Below are 13,220 nucleotides of genomic sequence, written 5' to 3'. Positions count from 1 at the left end.
TTCAGTGTTATCGCTGGCCTATTTCTTCATTATGCATATAAAGTCAGTATAAAATAGGCTTCAAAATACAGGGAAATCATTACAATCTCTTTGTTAAAAGAATATTAGCGTTTTTTCTAAAATGTCTCGCTTCGTAGTCCTCGCTATCTTCATCCAGGCCTGCCTGCTCCAGGTAAACAAATCTGTACATTTGTATATAAGTGTTTTATTTTATATTATTCCTGACTAATTGTTATCCAATTAATATCAAAAATATAAGTAATTGTAACACCACTCCTTACATGTATTAGCTTAGTACGTTATTAATGTATTGATGTCAACAATTGTTGGTAAACCTTAAATAAATAAAATAAAAAAATATTACTTTGCTAATCCGCGAAAAAATAACGCGCTACTCAATTAGTGCTAACCCGTTATACTTACTTGCGTATTTTTTACATGCCCTCCCACCGCAAAAATAAATACGCAAATAAATATAACAAACCATCACAAAAAAAAAAACAATACACATGTTTCGCCTCTCTACGAGGCATCCTCAAGAGATGTTGACGGTCTGACGCGCGGCAACGGAAACATGTAACGGGGTCTGGCTTCTGTTGCCGGGCGCCAGACCCTCAACATCTGAGAGTCCTGAGGACGCCTCGTAGAGAGGCACGTGCACGTTATATCTTCGCGGATTAGCAAAATAATATTTTTGGTAATAATTAATTACGGATTATCGCAAAGTACCGCCTGATTCTATTCATGAATGGTTTTCTATAAAGAAACACCGTATGGTGTTTTGAACCTGTTTAGTGACAAGGGTGCGTGCGTAGCCAACATGCCAATCGTTTACGCTCCGTAGCGAACGAAACGCAACTGTCACTATCGCACTAATATGGAAGAGCGATAGAGAGACAAAGCGTATCGTTATCGTAGCGCAAGCGATTGAATTGGTAATAGTGCGATATAAAATAGTAGAAATTAAATTAAAGGGAACTAAAAAATCCATACTATATTGTCGCCATGTTTTGGTGCCTTCAATAATTTTCTTCAATTATTTGTCGGACTATACTGGTATTGAGGATTGTTACCTTTCCATTTGATCCTTTTGTATATTGTAACCGTTGAAATTTTTTTTATGCCATTAATAAGCATTTATAATATCGTACCACCTCAGAACCATAGCTCAAAATACAAGGCCTCTAATTATTTTGACTAACAACCGTCATTATTTTAAATACGTAAAATGATTAACGTAGGTTACGTTACATTTTGTTTGCTGTAAAATATAGTAAGTATAATTAATATACATAACTTTGTATTAATGGCTTATTTGCTTGTTTATCACAGATGGTTCTGAGCCAGTCATGCGGTTGTAACCAGTACTCATACGGTTCGTCCGGACTCGGACTGAGCTCACAGAGCTGCGGCTCGTACGGCGGCACCGGCACCGGCCAGGTGGACGTGTCCGGCAACATCGACGCGTGCGGCCAAACCTGCGTCGTCGGCTCCGTGCCCGTGCTCGGCTCCGTGGACTTCGGCGGCTGCGTGCCCGCCTGCGGCTCCGTGTCCATCTCCGGACAGTGCGGATGCGGATGCAATTAAAATATGCTGCTGTATAATGTAATTCATTTTTTATTAAACGGCTCATTACTTCTTAAATGTTTGTAATATTTTTTCCTTGAGAAGCTAAATAGTCATATGACTTAAACGTGAAGTTTAAGATTCTTTATTCGGCTGGTCCTAATATTTATATATCGTTGCCTAGTCCTGTAGTCTAAATCTTTTTGAGATTAGATTGAAATATTTCGTAAACATTTTTAACTTTTTACACGACTGCCCAAAAAAAAGAGTGTAATGTTTTCAGCGTTCATGTTTGTATGTATATATGTATATATATGTATGTGAGTTTCTTTATTCCACCATAACTTCTAAATGCCTTAACCGATTTAGAAGTATGATATATCATTAGAATGCTTACGTCATCCCGGGTGACATAGGCTATGTGACGTCATAATAAAATCAATATGGCGGACGTAATACACAATAATGCGCGACAGTTGGAAAAAAAAATCTTGCAAACTTATCGAGTGGGGTATCAAAATGAAGAGCTTTGAAAGACGATTCAAAATATATATGCAACATATGCGTTTGATTCTTACTTTGGTAGAATAAGGATTTACAAAATATGCTAAGAAAAATAAATCCTTCTATCTTATTTAGTGACGTCTCAAATAAAAGAATTTTACTGCAGATCAGAAAAATATATACAAAAAAATAATATGGTATAGTGTAAATTTTGAAACTAAAGACAAACATTTTAAAATAGCGCTATTGAAATATTTAAAATCTAAAATGTATGTGAACTTCGATTTAAGCGATGATATTCGTATTGCTAATGTACCTACTTGCCTACTGATTTAACCCGGTTGTAAAGGAAAAAAAAAACAGGTTTTGTTTGAACTCTTGCATAGGTACCTACTAACTCCATTTCTTATTAGCTTTAGTACCTACTAAACGAATTTTCATGATTGTGAAAAGTGTTTAAGTCACATAGTTTATTTATACTATGTATACGTTGATTTAATAATGTATTGTAGAAAGCTCGCGACATAAAGTCGACTGTATGTATTAATCTAAGGACTAAATAATAGAAGGCTCAAAGCGTGAGAGAGGAGCGCCTTTAATAATTTGGTGTTCAGACACAGAACGATAGTAGGTATAAATGTCTAAATTCAAAGGCCAAAGTCTGAATTCCGCGTAGGGCCGGAGGCCTGGAGTGCGCGTTTTCCGCAACTTCCCCCTAGTATCTTAATTGCAAAAGTCGAAGAGCAAGGTGTAGTGCTCAAACACAACAATAGTAAAAGTGCCGAAGGCCGGGTGCGTCCGACAAGTACCGTCAAGTGCTACGCACATAGCCGAAGGCCCAAAGAGTCCGATAAAGACGCGCCTTTCTCTAGTATTCAGACATATAACAATAGTACAAGTATTTATGCGAAGGCCGCAGGCCCGAAGCATTCGAGTTTGAGAGTAGCGCGCTTTTAGTATTCAAACACAGAACAAATGTTACAAGTGTCTAAATGCGAGGGCCGTAGGCCGCGCTCCACCTAGCTAGGGCCGAAGGCCCGGAGTGTCCAACAGGTACGCGCTTCCTGCAATTTCCCCTAGTATCTTAATAACGAAGGCGCGCTTAAAGACCGAGCTGCGGGACTCGTGCAGCTCGGCCTTCGGCCTTTGCATAGTTATAATATTTGAAGATATTGCAGGAAGTGCGTATGCCCCGGCCCTGCCGCCCTACGCGGAGCTCGGCTTTCGTCCTACGCAATTCGATACTTGTACAATGGTTTTGTGTTTCAGCACTAACCTCCCGCAGCTTGGCCTTAGGCTTTTCATAGAAGGGCGTCTCTCTAGCACGTTTTGGGCCTTCGGCACTACGCTGAGCTTCTCGCATGTGAAAGTGTTAATTATACTTACGTCATAATTTCATAGAAATTTCCCATTTAAAAATTTACTTGCACAGTCTGGACAATCACAATCGCTGCAGACTTATCTTTGTCTAGTTTGTCTAACTCTATTAACCTGCTATTTTGCCGAAGGCCATGCGTGGGACGTACCAAAGTCGCGTCAAAGATAATTTAATGAAAATCTTTTAAAGTAAAAATTTAAATTATGAGACTTACGAGTCTTTCCTGAGCCTCAAACATTCAAAACTACTAATACCTCTTAAAAGCTGTACCAATGTAAAGATATAGATGTGAAATGTCCCAAACCGTGTATAGGTATATTGCCCACAGAAAAGATGGCCGCATTTCGATTCCGGAACGTTGAGCTAATTAAAAGGTCAAATTTAATATCCACATTAAAAATTGTCTGGATTTTTTTATAAATCATACTTTTGGTTCTTTCGTTTTGTCACTAAAATGAATAAAATAAAATAAATTAATTAAAAAATTAAAAACACGACTGCTGAATTATAAGCGAACTGAAAAGCTAAAAATAATTTTGATTTAAGTTATAGTTACATAACTTTATGAATTTAAATTGGAATATAAATGTACACTTACGGTCATTTACACTAAATACAAAGGTTTATGCACATTTATGACGTGACTGTACTTGTGTATTTTATATCGATTGCACTCGGGGGACCTTCTGAATGGGAATATGCACTACATCAAGGTCCCCCGACTGCAATCGATATAAAATACACAAGTACAGTCACGTCATAAATGTGCATAAACCTTTGTATTTAGTGTAAATGACCGTAAGTGTACATTTATATTCCAATTTAAATTCATAAAGTTATGTAACTATAACTTAAATCAAAATTATTTTTAGCTTTTCAGTTCGCTTATAATTCAGCAGTCGTGTTTTTAATTTTTTAATTAATTTATTTTATTTAACCACTTTAACTATCTCAAAAACCTTTGTTTGTAAAAACTATTCGCCATCAAAAACTCGAAACTATGGAAAGGTAGAGGTAGGTAGAGGTAAGGAAATGAATCTTCATGTATCAAAAAGTGACCGAAAAACAGTAAATAAAAACCATACACCTAGTATTTTATATAGATGTGCACCCGTGCGACCGTGAGGGACGGAACATACGCAATGCCACAAAATTAAAAGCACGTTTTGACATTTCTGACAACGTACCAGAAACAACGTACTAATTTAGTCTGGTTATTTGCTGTCCCTCCCGCATTTCATCTCTACATTATTATACCTCTATGGTTCATGTCATAGAGTCTCCTTTAAATTACAATACTCTTTGGTCTCAGAGCCCACCTAGCGCCACCGGAGAGATTAGGAACTATTATTTAAAGCTAAAAGCGGTCACTTTTTATTTTTATTTTTTTATACTACGTCGGTGGCAAACAAGCATACGGCCCACTTGATGTTAAGCAGTCTCCGTAGCCTATGTACGCTTGCAACTCCAGAGGAGTTACATGCGCGTTGCCGACCCTAACACTCCTCTCCCTCGTTGAACTCTGGCAACTTTACTCACCGGCAGGAACACAACACTATGAATAGGGTCTAGTGTTATTTGGTTGCGGTTTTCTGTAAGGTAGAGGACTTTTGCAACAATTTTGCCATAAGAGATTGGCATCCATTCTATACCATCCATACTCGAAACCATGACAAAGCAAATAACCACCTTTAGTGCGAGAAATAAAATGACAGACGTCTACATAAAACGTGTTTACCACACATTGTCACGTCAATGACCCAGAAACACGTAATATGTGACTTTTATACTTTAACACCGACATTGAGTCATCAAAATGTAGAATTAGTGCAATTAATGATAAACAGTAGGTAAATACTTTATATAGATTACTACGGTTTCACTCACTATTATTTTTAGTCGCTTTGGCGACCGAGCTCTTGGGCTTTTGGCGAGTGAGTAAAACCGTAGTAATCTAAAAATTTTGAAATATTTCTCACGATAGTTTGATTTCGGTAAATATACTTTCATTCGCATTTACGAGTATAACAAAACAGAATCTGGGGCTCACAATGATAATAAGATTCAGCCATTCTGAATGGGTACGTGAACACAGTGGCTTAGGAAAGAGCTCAAACCCAGGACATAGTTTGTAGTTTGAAGATAATAAGCCATACACGAAATGTTTTCTGTTCAGAAGGCTAAACACATTTTTATCAAGTAGATACGTTACAAAAATTAAGACAAATTTTTAAATTGAAGGAAAAATGAAAAACCGGCCTAGTGCGAGTCGGACTCGCGCACATAGGGTTCCGTACCATTACGGAAAAAAAAACAGCAATAAAATCACGTTTGTTGTATGGGAGCCCTACTTAATACTATTCTGTTTTTAGTATTTGTTGTTATAGCGGCAACAGAAATACATCATCTGTAAAAATTTCAAATGTCTAGCTATCACGGTTCATGAGATACAGCCTGGTGACAGACAGACAGACAGACGGACAGACGGACAGCGGAGTCTTAGTAATAGGGTCCCGTTTTTACCCTTTGGATACGGAACCCTAAAAACTGCATCGCTTCTGGCAAGATTCTAATTTGCGACCTTTTAGAACACTGGTTTAATCGCTCTTAACTAAAGATTTCAAAAGTAAAGATAGGCCTGTTCATTATTATAATGCCGAGCGAACATGTGTTCACCAAAGAACATGTGCAAACGCTATTTGTGCACCAACAAACTGGCACCACTTCGTAGTGACCGTCTTAACCAACTGAGCTACGCTTACTACAGAAGCGTGTGAATCTCAAGCAAGGTGCAAGTCGGCAACGCATAGGTGGCCTATACGACGTCGCTTATGTCCATGGGTGACGGTGACCGCTTGTCAGATGGCTCGTATTCTGTTATAATGTTCTAGGAAATAAAAATAATCATTTCATGTTTAAGGATTTATTTAAAAAAATTCTTATTAGTATTTGCACCCACATCCACCGAGAGTGGAGAGACTGTAGGAGCCAGAGCCAACATTGCTTCCGATTTGTTCAGTGATGGCGACGCAATCGCCACAACCATACGCCACCGGCACGGCGCTACTAGTGTCGAACTTGCCCTCGAACGCCACCGCGCTCAGGTACGGGAGCTCGCCGGAGAGCACCAGGTCTCCAGCCAGGCCCAGCTCGGTAGCCACGGCGATGCCGGAGGGTGCGATCGGCCCGATGCTGGAAATAGCCAGAGACCCTCCGTTGTTGGGGATTTCAATGGACACGCAGTTGCTTGAATAGCTTTTCGGTGCAATTAGCAATCGGTTCGATCGGTCTTCGATTTCTTTGACAACCACTTTACCAGAGCTGCAGCCGCAGCTTGATGATTTTGGGAGGTAATAGGGCCCAGCTAGGGACTGTAAACAAAAAAATGCTGTCAAATCGTAAAATTAAGTAAAAACTACAAAGTAGTAATACTTCCACATTTAAAGTACCTAATAATTCTAGAAAGGAAGTATATTATTCCACGATTTCCTTACACTTTAAATCACAAATAAAACGCACGTGTTATGCTCATTGCCAGTAAATGTAATGAAAAATAGGGAACACAAAATAGTAGATTGTACAACAAGGCAATTTATTGGTCCAAGCGCAGCGAGGATAAAAATGGATATTTATGCCTGAGTTATACACTACTAGATTGTGTGAGTAAAATATACAAAAATATCTAATATCGGTATGTAGGTAATATAGGTAGATAGGTATGTAGGTTATTTTACCGTATTTATTCAAGACTAAAGAAATAAACTGTACTCGGGCCGGTCGGAGGCGGGGGGCACGCCCCGGTCGCGTATTTACAAAGGCTATACTGATATGGTTCAGATGCGAACTGAACTAGATTAGCTTTTGTTTGGACAAAACTTAACAAAACCCTAATATCTATTATAGTATAGAAATTTACTGAAATCGTATAGACTTTATTAACTAAATTCATACGGATATTGTTACTACAAATGCTAGTCTGTTGCGATTTAAAATTTGAATCATATTTTAGTACCGACTCCGATTGTATTAAATAAATTACCGTTCATGCAAATTACTTAACAATGCCTAAGATTTTTTTTTAGTTTTAGAATTATTTCAGTTCATAGGTACGAGTACTCCCTTTAGTATCGTTTGGTAACCAAAATTTCGTAACCAGCTACAGAATAGGAATCAAGATTCCCAGTTAATTTGAAGCCGGTTATGTATTGAGCCAGCGTGTTACCGCTTGATAACTAAATTTGGTAACTAGCTACAAAACAGGAATTTAAAATTCCTTGTATGTAGCCAGTTACGAATTGGGCCAGAGTGGAATTGTTTGGTAAATAAGTTTTGTAACTGGCTACAAAATGGGAATCCAAAATTACATTAAATCAATAGGTAGGTAGGTTAGGTTCGTTAGGTAGCTTCAAATGCCCGAAGGGCAAACCGCCCAGAAATAGGAGCTCTAGTTACGTTGTGAAGTATTTTTTTTTTTAAAGAAACAGTCCGACGAACTCCAGCTAACTAGACAGAGCCCCGCTTCGCGGGGTTCCTATTTCTGGGCGGTTTGCCCTTCGGGCATTTAAAGCTACCTAACGAACCTAACCTACCTACTGATTTAGTGTAATTTTGGATTCCCATTTTGTAGACAGGTACAAAACATTTGCCAACCGTGGCTAGGAATAATCCATTTGAGTAAATAAGTATTATTAAAATTTAGATATCATATAATAACTGACGTTACTAAACTCGACTAGGTTTTGTCGTGAATAATATTTGAAAATATGCAAGCAAAAAGCTAATCCATTTGAGTGACTACTTTTTACCGAAATGGTATAGATATTGTTAACTATATGCATAAACAAAAGCTCCCCGTTTATAATCTGAGGCGTGACTGAAATAGTTTAGCTTTTGTAAATACGCGCCCCGGTCGGGAGCGCGCCGGTCGGGGGTGCGCCGACAGGGCTGGCAGTTTGTATGGCAGAATTTGGACTTTATTGCTAAGTCAATAAGGGTCGCAATAGATTTTATTTTATGCTCTAGAACATAATAAGCAACTTTATGTCATCTACGCACGACTTTACGAGCATGACTTTACATATCCAAATCTCTTTGACAATCAAAATAGAATTCACTAACCTGCTGAACCAAAATTGCAAACGCACAGAAGACGACAGCCTTGGACGCCATTTTAATCTTACTTGTATGTAGGTAACTGTGACTGAGGAATTCTGTCGCCTGGTTTTATTTAACCCTTGTTACGTAAATTTGTTATCTATTGCTCAACTAATAATATATGTACATGCCAATTGTTATTAACTAATTATGTTTTGTCACATGCATTATCACCTTTCACTGTAAAGAAAAAGCAACATAGTTGTTATCACTAACCCAATTTCCTAATGTTGTACGAAATGGTTTGTATAAATATGGTTCATATGTTGGTAAAATCAATACATTTCTTTTAACAAGGAAAAGTAACACATTACACCATGTCTCGCTTTGCCATCCTCGCCCTCGCCCAGGCTTGCCTCATTCAGGTAAAAACTTAAAAACATTACATTAGACAAGATTTTTGTTTGCGTTACTTACCTTAATAGTGATTTGTTTTAGTTTCATAGCAGCTTAAAGAAAGGAATAGGTAAAAGCAATTTTAAGGGTGATGATCAATGAAGGTCCATGTAGCCTCGTCACACCCAGACAAATTTTTGCGTTTTTTAAACATCCTTTTATATTTATAAGTTTAAAAATCTCAAATTTATACCTACTTGTACAAGTACGTCAGGAGTGCCAGGACTTACGAGGATAGATCTTCCTTGAAATAAAATTATTGATCACATTTACGATAATGCAACAAACGGTAATAATATATTTTTCAACACACTTGCTCAAAACGACGTTTTTATTCCACCGATTTTTGGCTCATAATCCTATAGATATTAAACACGCGTGCTCTTTCAATGTACTATTCCACTCGACGAGTGGAATAGTACATTGAAAGAAAAAGCACGAGTGGCACTCGTGCTTTTTCATTATATTATCCGACTGAGTTAAGAAGCTAACTGATTGCTAATATTATGCATGGAAATTGAGCCTTCTTTAATTGGTCGGACTGGCGGGCACGGGCGCGCCCGACAGGCTGCGCAGTGCGTGGCCCGGCCGGCAGTACGAGTATGACAGATGAAACACACAATACTAACTGTTTTAACTATTAAAATTTGATTAATATGAAAGTTTTTTTTTTTCTCGCAAGTGTGTTGAAAAACGTCGTATGAAACGCGTGTGCATTGGTCATTACACACATCGGCTTTCTTATTGGGCGCTCGCTTACAGCTCGCGCGCACAATATCGCCTCGTGTGTAAAGACCAACTTAGCACACTTGTATCATAATGTACTATTTGTCTCTTACAGATGGCTCTGAGCCAACAGTGTGGGTGTAATCAAATCTCTTACGGATCCCCCGGACTTTTTGAACTCGAGAAAATAAGCCTGAGCGCACCCAGTGCCAGCGTTAGCTACAGTTCACCTAGCATCAGTGTAAGTGCACCTAGCTACTCGCAAGGCTACAGCGCGTCGTACGGCGGCTCGGGCACCGGGCAGGTCGGCGTGTCCGGCGACATCGGTGCGAGCGGCCAGACCGCCGTCGTCGGCTCCGTGCCCGTGCTCGGCTCAGTCGAGTTCAGCGGTAGAGTGCCGGCGTCCGGTTCTGTGTCTATTTCCGGACAGTGCGGATGCGGTTGCAACGCTTAAAGTAAATGTATTATCACAATAAAAGTAAGATATCAGTGACATGTTTGTTTATTTTTAGAATTATCCTTACCAAAACTATTAGGTACAGTCGCCATCGCCATATCGGAGCGGCCTAGGTGCTCACAAATATCTGAACACGCCTCTATTATCAAGGCGTTAGATAGATTGATAGATAGATAGATAGATAAAACGTTTATTTGGATGCTGCAAAAACACACAATTTTATAAGTAGATACATTGCAGTCAGAACAAAACTTATGTACTAAATTAAATTTTATTTGTAAAAGGATACTTTATTATATAGGTATATTTTTTCTAAGACTAACTTTAATGTTAAACTTAGGGTAAGCATTGTAAGATAGCAACTTAAGTAGGTGCATAAAATTGTAAAAAAGAGCGCTTTCTCGCCAACAAACTGCATACGCAGTTTGGCGAGTAATTTTGAAATTGATTATGTATATGTGCCTTTACAAAAAAAAATGAAAAAAAAAATTAACAAAATTTTTTTTACTTAAAAACGAAAAATTTGTTTTTAGTGGTTAGCTGTACGCTGTGTGCATTGCAGCAACAACAAAAGGGTTCCGACTCAGCTATACGCTCCACTCTATTGAGCGAAGCACTGATATTCTGCCGGAACCTAGATCACGTTACAGTTGGGTAAATATGACGGTGATAAGTATACGGTACTGTAAAAAGTGTGTCGTTGAGTGGTGTTAGAAAGTTCTGAAATAAAATACATAAATAAAACAACAAATAAGCATAAACATAGAAATAAAAATAGAAGTGGCCATAAAATAAGAGTGAGAAAGCGCGAAAGGTTCGGTACAAGATCTCTTAGCAATACCGATTAGATCCTGAAATCAGCAACTAAAAAGCCGTATGGTATCCCTGTTTTTTGTTTTTCAAGCAGTTAGAGTGTGTGTTCAGATATTTTTGAGCACCTCGGCCGTTCCGATATATTTGATGACGACTGTACCATATTTATTTAAGTCTATTTCTAACAGATTTAGTTAAGTCTATTTCTAATATAGAAACACCAGAAGACAGAGAACTCCGTCTAGCTACTAGGAGAACAGACTTGCCACAAACAATCTTGGCTAAGCTTAACATAGTTAAGCACTCAGCAAGCTATCAGGCCATTATTCTCTTTAATAGATTACCGGTTGAACTGAAGATGATCGTCAATGTAAACAGGTTTAAAACTAAGCTCAACTTTTTTGCTAAGCAAGTGTTTTTACTCAGTGAAAGAATTTTGTCAGCCTACTAATTAAAATTATTTATTGAATTTACATTATATACACTCAAATTAGAATTATTCATACATATACAATATAAATATAGAATTATGCGTAATTGACATATTTTGATTTTTTTAATTTTTTTTTGTTGTAGTTGTAGGTACAAGTTAAGACTGACATTTTATAATTGTAATTGTTTTTTTTTTCATTAGTAAATCATTTTTGTTATATTTGACCAAATTAACGTTTATTCCTTGTATGTTATTGTGTATTTTTTTTGTGTTAGCCTTAGTATTTTAATGTATAATTTCCAATGCGATGTAAATATTGCTTGTGAATGAAATAAATGAAATGAAATATTATATTGCTGACAAGTGAACTGATTGGGTCATTTTGTGAGCTAGCGGTTTAACCTTTGGTTCGGAGGTACTTTTTGATTGACGTGATCGACATTTGACTAAACTGTTGTTTTTTTCATTTTACTTATATTATAGTTATCATTGTTTAAAAACTCGTTCTTCAATTAAATAAATAAAACTTAACTAGGGAAGGGAGGCCTACAGTAGCAAGTTAAGGGTATTTCTTTTTTTTTTCTATTTATTATTTAGGGACTTAAACCAGTTACATGATTATGCCAGCCCCATTGTACCTTATACTAGTATTCTTAAATGTCTACTTATGGGATAGTATTGTACTGTTTGAAAAAATCTATAATATATAAAAATATATGTTTAGCCTCTTCTGAGGTCGGTACAGCTAAGATGCTCTGAAAAGCACCTATATCTAATCGATTTACCTTGAGGGTAGTTAGTAACGATTGTCTATCACTTTCATTCCGTGCACATTCCGTCAAAATATGTTGCACATCTTCAACAGAACCGCAAACTTGGCAATTTGGTGATGGTTCTTTTTTCATCAAGTAAGCAAATTTTTTTGACGGGAAGGGTATTTCTATGGATGGAAATTCACAATAATAACGTCTCAATCAAGATTGCATTTCCATTTTTTTGTTGTAATCGTTCATATTCGAAAAAAATAAGTATGAAATTGTATCACAGCAGAACAAGAAGTAGAAACTCTTTTATCCCTACCCCCTTTGGCCCTTAGATCGTAAAGAGCAACGCCTGAAACTTTATCGTCTTATATAATAGTATCAATATAATATGTAACCTATACTCAGTTTCAAATTATCCGATGAAATATTTCTTATCAGAAGCTAGTTGAGACTAAAATGTATGTCAAAAGCGAAAATCTATGGCTGACCAAAAATAGCCAAATACCGGATTATTTTACATGGTTTTCATCTCATTTTATTTATTGCAGAACCATGGTTACATTAAGGTGTTATCATGTATTAAGTGCATGCATGGTTACCCTGTCAGGGCATAGCAACACAATTCTAAAAACTAATTAGGTACTAAAATAAATACATAGTTAAACATTCAGGTAAAAGCTAGGAATTAATTACAATTAAAATAAAGGAACAATACAATAATAAACATTTCAAATACAGTAGTTATAGTCATAAATCCAGATGCAAGTAAAAATTGCAAGACATAATCATAGTTTATGTAAATTGAAATTCATTATTGATTAAATTTATAAAACAGACATAATTCATAGAGATAATTCATAATTTATAAGTACATTAAGTACATTGGTCATAAGAAAATTAATTACCTACATGTGACTATGCAAGTTATAATATTTTCTTCATAATTTGAAATTATCTATAGGTATATTAGTTGCATGCCGTGCAAAACAATTAGGTATTTTGCTGTAGGTACCCGTCTACCGAGTTTAA

General features: G+C 37.0%; 3 protein-coding genes across 4 annotated transcripts in view; 2 read left to right on the top strand and 1 right to left on the bottom strand.

The window, feature by feature from the left end:
- Positions 1–10,217, top strand: part of LOC134752893 (chorion class CA protein ERA.1-like) — a 32,689-nt gene extending 22,472 nt beyond the window's left edge. The window contains exons 1-2 of one of the 2 annotated variants that reach the window (XM_063688671.1): positions 8,762–8,967; positions 9,840–10,217. In XM_063688671.1, coding sequence (XP_063544741.1) covers positions 8,920–8,967; positions 9,840–10,178 — 387 coding nt within the window. In that variant the 5' untranslated portion in view covers positions 8,762–8,919 and the 3' untranslated portion in view covers positions 10,179–10,217. Of the gene's footprint in view, positions 1–8,761; positions 8,968–9,839 lie in introns of those variants that run through there. The other variant, XM_063688670.1, reaches the window with a different exon arrangement.
- LOC134752906 (chorion class CA protein ERA.1-like) lies at positions 60–1,644 on the top strand. The gene is made up of 2 exons (XM_063688687.1): positions 60–172; positions 1,333–1,644. The coding sequence occupies exons 1-2, from the start codon at positions 122–124 to the stop codon at positions 1,585–1,587; spliced, it is 306 nt and encodes a 101-aa protein (XP_063544757.1). The 5' UTR covers positions 60–121; the 3' UTR covers positions 1,588–1,644.
- On the bottom strand, positions 6,356–8,655 carry LOC134752672 (chorion class CB protein M5H4-like). Its single transcript, XM_063688349.1, has 2 exons — positions 8,567–8,655; positions 6,356–6,819 (listed from the first exon to the last, which is right to left on the bottom strand). The coding sequence occupies exons 1-2, from the start codon at positions 8,615–8,617 to the stop codon at positions 6,391–6,393; spliced, it is 480 nt and encodes a 159-aa protein (XP_063544419.1). The 5' UTR covers positions 8,618–8,655; the 3' UTR covers positions 6,356–6,390.
- Positions 10,218–13,220: the final 3,003 nt, after the last annotated feature.

The sequence above is a fragment of the Cydia strobilella genome, chromosome 25 (genome assembly GCF_947568885.1).
Source record: "Cydia strobilella chromosome 25, ilCydStro3.1, whole genome shotgun sequence".
Classification (NCBI taxonomy): domain Eukaryota; kingdom Metazoa; phylum Arthropoda; class Insecta; order Lepidoptera; family Tortricidae; genus Cydia; species Cydia strobilella.
This window is presented reverse-complemented; position numbering and strand designations above follow the sequence as displayed.

Bases quoted from the DNA above. Each gene is read 5' to 3' on its own strand.
- LOC134752906 (XM_063688687.1), top strand. From the start codon at position 122: ATGTCTCGCTTCGTAGTCCTCGCTATCTTCATCCAGGCCTGCCTGCTC. The intron at 173-1,332 runs GTAAACAAATCT...TGTTTATCACAG, and splicing joins TCCAGGCCTGCCTGCTCCAG to ATGGTTCTGAGCCAGTCATG.
- LOC134752672 (XM_063688349.1), bottom strand. From the start codon at position 8,617: ATGGCGTCCAAGGCTGTCGTCTTCTGTGCGTTTGCAATTTTGGTTCAG. The intron at 6,820-8,566 runs GTTAGTGAATTC...TTTTGTTTACAG, and splicing joins TTGCAATTTTGGTTCAGCAG to TCCCTAGCTGGGCCCTATTA.